The sequence below is a fragment of the Malus sylvestris genome, chromosome 2 (assembly GCF_916048215.2).
Source record: "Malus sylvestris chromosome 2, drMalSylv7.2, whole genome shotgun sequence".
Classification (NCBI taxonomy): Eukaryota; Viridiplantae; Streptophyta; class Magnoliopsida; order Rosales; family Rosaceae; genus Malus; species Malus sylvestris.
In genome coordinates, this window is record NC_062261.1 from 8725489 (window position 1) to 8730209 (window position 4721).

At 43.8% G+C, this 4721-nt stretch overlaps 1 protein-coding gene across 2 annotated transcripts; it reads left to right on the forward strand.

The window, feature by feature from the left end:
• Positions 1-2389: 2389 nt before the first annotated feature.
• LOC126611708 (uncharacterized) lies at positions 2390-4232 on the forward strand. 2 transcript variants are annotated; one of them, XM_050280099.1, is made up of 2 exons: positions 2390-2546; positions 3380-4232. In XM_050280099.1, the coding sequence occupies exon 2, from the start codon at positions 3592-3594 to the stop codon at positions 4066-4068; it is 477 nt and encodes a 158-aa protein (XP_050136056.1). In that variant the 5' UTR covers positions 2390-2546; positions 3380-3591; the 3' UTR covers positions 4069-4232. The 2 variants fall into 2 exon arrangements, with proteins under 2 accessions (XP_050136056.1, XP_050136049.1); XM_050280092.1 differs by having other exon boundaries at positions 2394-2546; positions 3297-4232.
• Positions 4233-4721: the final 489 nt, after the last annotated feature.

The window sequence follows — 4721 nt, forward strand, 5'->3', positions numbered from 1 at the left end:
CTGCTCGACATGTTGGGCTAATTCGTACATATCCCGAAAATTTGCCCCTAAGAATTTCTTTTTGTATTCAACGTCGAGGCCGTTCAAAGCAAGCCTGACAAATTCGACTTCGGGTAAAGGCACTCGGCACCAATTCCTAGCTGATTTGAACCTGGTAAGATACTCCATTGGTGACTCATCAGATGCTTGAGCCATCCGTGCTAATGAAGAGACTGACATCTCCATCCCAGGCCGATAAAACTGCTCGTGGAATTTCTCGACCAACTCCTCCCAGTTTTGGACGGAATTAGGAGGAAGATTGATGTACCAGGCAAATGCCGAGCCGGTCAATGAAAAGTTGAACAGCCGTAACTTATGGAAATCACTATTAACATCTCCGCATTGCGCGATGAAACGAGCCACGTGTTCCAACGAAGACAGGACGATTCACCGGTAAAAAGACTAAAATCTAGGATCTTGAAACCCTTCGGGTATCCAAACGTTTCTACATAAGCTGGGTACGGGTGAATAAACTTGGGAAACTTCGGCCCTTTCTTCATGGCCGAGTCGATCATCCGCTGAACTTCGGTCATATCAACAGGTGTTGCTTCGATCCTCTGGTCGGTTCCGTCTGACCTACTATTCGACCCTCCTCCTTTTTCCAGGTTAATTAGTTTGAGCGGGGCAGGAATAGGCTCGGCCAGTACAATCGGTACCGGGTTATTTCCTGGTGGACACTGTTGGGGAAGCTCGAAAGGCCTGCTGCCACCAACTTTACTAACCAACATTTCGAGCAGCCTGGTTTGTCGATCATTGGAACTGAGTATCGCGTCATGCAGCTTGTCAATACCTCGACTGAACGTCTGCTCGACTGACCGAGACTGCTCGTCTAGTCGCTTTCGGAGAAACGACCTCGTTGGTGGGTCAGATCCTTCACCACCATCCTCGTCACACTCCTCTACTATCCCTTCATTGAGAACGCATGTGTTTCTGTTAGGGATTTCTAAACCACGGAGTTGACCGCCGAGATTAACTTCTCTCTCTCGGCGAGTCACGCTCGTGGACTCAGGTGTCACAGCGCTAAGGGGATTCTGCGCCTGCGGCACACTTTGTCCCAGGCTTTGATTCGGCAAATCGGCTGTCGACTTTCCCATAGTTGTTTTCTTTTTTACCGATCGTGTTTCAATTGGCATGAACTTCGTAGTTTAGCACTGGGTCCCACTGGGCGTGCCAAAATGTTGACCCTAAAAACTACAAAGCCTACGTGGCGCGCAAGCCGAGTAATTAATGAGCTAACTACGTCCTTCGGTGAATGCGGGGCGTGCCAACTCGTCGGCCGAGCTCGGCCGAGGAGTAAATTTGTTGATGTTGCGTTGGGTCGCGCTACTGACTTCTGCGTCTTGCGATTGCGGCCGAGAAAGGAACACGTCTCGGCCTCTTGGGCTCTCGAACCTGAAGACAAGGTTACTATTCTTACAAAGTTCAAAATCAATTTCGGCTTTCAATGTGCCGAATGTAATAACTGTAACACCTCACTTCGCCGAGAAGGCTGATGAAATGACCTCGACCAATAAGGATTTAGAAACCCTTCTCGACCGAGACTTGGATAGGTAATCAATCGTCCTCGCCGCAGTGCTGTTGATGCCAATGGAAGATACTGCGAGACCGACTGACTCTACGGTGACAGAGCTATCTATGCCGACTTAAGATATCACCGGTTGCTTCCACAGTGCTGTTGATGCCAACGGAAGATGTGTCAGCGAAAAAGGAAAAAGAAAAATCACAAGTTGTGAGAGTTTGCGCAGGGCAATTTTGTATTGATTTGTCGGGCTCTTCTCTGTTGCTGAATGTCTTGTATTTATAGTAGCAGAACATCGAGCCCGAGTTCCAATCCTATTCGGACTAGGTTTCCTTCTCCGGATTAACATCCCCTCGATCAGTCCTATCTCCGCTAGGACTACGAATCTAGTCCTTAACTGAGCCGGATTCGCTTTCTAGATTATTGATCTCGTCGAGAGTCCCTATTGTACTAAGACTCGACTTGCGTTCTGATTTAACCGACTTAGGCTTGGAAGCCCATGAGCTGAACGCTCCATGACCCTTTCGCCGCACGGCTTCTCGGGCCGAGAGTGATTCTACCCTCGGCCCAAACTATTATTTTGGGCCCAAACACACTGTTTTTTTAGTTGTCATTCACGTATTGAGAAGAAAAGCGGTGGCAAAAGCAATGGAAGGATGGAAAATCAGCAAGTGGGGCAGCCGATCTTCCTTCTTTACTTTTCTTCAATGGGCTTAGACTAAAGCCCAAAACACTCAAATTTAAAAGATTAGATCAATGGGTCGGTTCAAAGCCCAATGGACTGGTGAGTCACGGACCCAATAACCTGGCTAGGTCAACGGAGACTCATATATCAAAGCTCGATAATCTGGTTTTCCCTTTCGAACAATCGCAGTTAGGGTTTTCTGGATCACACTCAAATCCCCAAAGTTTCAGCCTTTCGTTCTCCTTCAGAGACTCGAAGCTACCTTGGAATTCAAACCGCTGCAACCATGTACGGATCGAGAGGGTAAGCACAGTTCGATTTTGTATGCATCTGTCTGTTTCTTGCGATAGAATTGATTTTGTGCTGCGTTTGTATCTCTGAAATCTGTGGTTGTTTATCTTAGAACATAATTGATGTTTTTAATGAGGGTTTTGATGATCAGGAAACTCAATAGATAAAATTGATCAAGAAAATTCAATGAAATAGGTAACATAATTGGGATTTTTTTTTTGAAATCAAAGTAGAACAGCTAGAGCTTGGCTAGTTATTGACCTATATGTGTACTTCATCGAATAAGTAGGCCGAATTGGAAACTTGAACTGTCTTTCGAGGACCGAAAATGTAGGTTAGGGGAAAACGTTGCTGAGTTTATGATTTTCATGAGCAATATGTGACATGTGCAAATAGTTCATATATTAGGCGGTGGCGTGAATCATTAAAACCGTAGAGTATGTGTGAGATTTGATTGCGTGAATTAGAGCGCGATATTTCTCTCTATGAAATCCCATGTGATTGCTTGCATCTGTTAGCATAAGTGGATTGATATCTTGTTTATAGGAAAAAAGGGGTTTGCTTTTTTCTTTGCTTTGCCATGCATCTGGGTTTATTTCTATATATATATATGTTTGATATGGGGTTGGTGGATATGATTATTATTTATGTTGGAATATCAAATCTAGGGTTTTAGACATTAGGTGACAGGGAAGTGTGTGGGTCGGGTTCGGTTTTATTAACAGGTTGAGTGGGGGATTATCTCTTTTTTGGGTATTTAAGGGCAATGTTGGGAAGCGGGGGGGTTTCGGACGGGTACGAGGTCGGCTCAAAGAGACCAAGAATGATGGATCCCTACTTCGCAGTGAGCAGCGGCGCAAGTGGCTTTCATCCTTATGGCTATGGTGGGAATTTTCAGCCCCCGGTTTTTCCAGTGGCCCGTCTCAGGGGACTTCCATTCAACTGCACGGATATTGACATCTTCAAGTTCTTTGCTGGACTGGATATTGTTGATGTATTGCTGGTCAACAAGGGTGGACGGTTCTCAGGAGAGGCCTTTGTTGTTTTTGCTGGACCCATGCAGGTTGAGCTTGCTCTTCAGAGAGATCGGCAGAACATGGGTCGTAGGTATGTCGAAGTTTTCACTTGCAAGAGGCAGGAATACTACAAGGCTGTTGCAGCGGAGGTAAACCATGAAGGAATTTATGACAATGACTATCAAGCAAGCCCTCCTCCAACTAAATCAAAGAGGTTCAGCGACAAGGAGAAAATGGAGTACACTGAAATATTGAAGATGCGCGGCCTCCCCTTCTCAGCAGAAAAATCTGAAATTCTTGAGTTTTTTGGAGAATTCAAGGTTGTAGAAGATAGGGTGCATATTGCCTGCCGCCCGGATGGAAAAGCTACCGGAGAGGCATATGTGGAGTTTGTCTCTTCAGAAGAGGCGAAAAGGGCAATGTGCAAGGACAAGATGACAATTGGTTCGAGGTACGTGGAGCTTTTTCCATCGACACCAGATGAAGCTAGACGGGCTGAATCCCGATCAAGGCAGTGATTAAGCGCTATGGTCGCGGATTTAAGGTTTAGATCTATATGTGCTATTTCCATTGTGTGGCTTGGGCTAAAACATTTTTCTCTTTAGTTTTATATACAAACAATAATTGTTGGTTAAGTTTAAGTACTTGTGCGAACAAAAGGAAGATGACGTTTTATTTCGTAGCATCTCCTCCCACAATTGTTGGTTTTTTTTTTTTTTTTAAACCTACTTAGTGTTTTTGTGCTTGGTCACATTAAAATGTGAAAGAACTCGCCTTGCGAAAATCTAAAAACCGTCATAAAATCTATTTTCATGGAATATTGCGAAGTTGTTATTAATTTGTATGTTTTCAAACTCAAAAATTAAATTTGATAAACGTGATACTTTTTTTTTACTTAATAAATTGAAAGATCGCTTCTAAATGACAATATATTTCTAATCGCACGCGCAAAGTCTTTTGAAATTTCATTAATCTCATTTTTTTTTCACAGAACACACTAACCATACACATCAAGAAGAGTATTATGTAAATGTAATGGACAAAAAGAATTTCATTCTAGCTGAGTTCTAGCCCCCCCCCCCCCCCCCCTCTTTTCTCTTATAATTCTTATTAATGTTTTGTTTTCAAGCTTAAAAATTCATTGAAAAGGAATTACTATTATATGTGAATC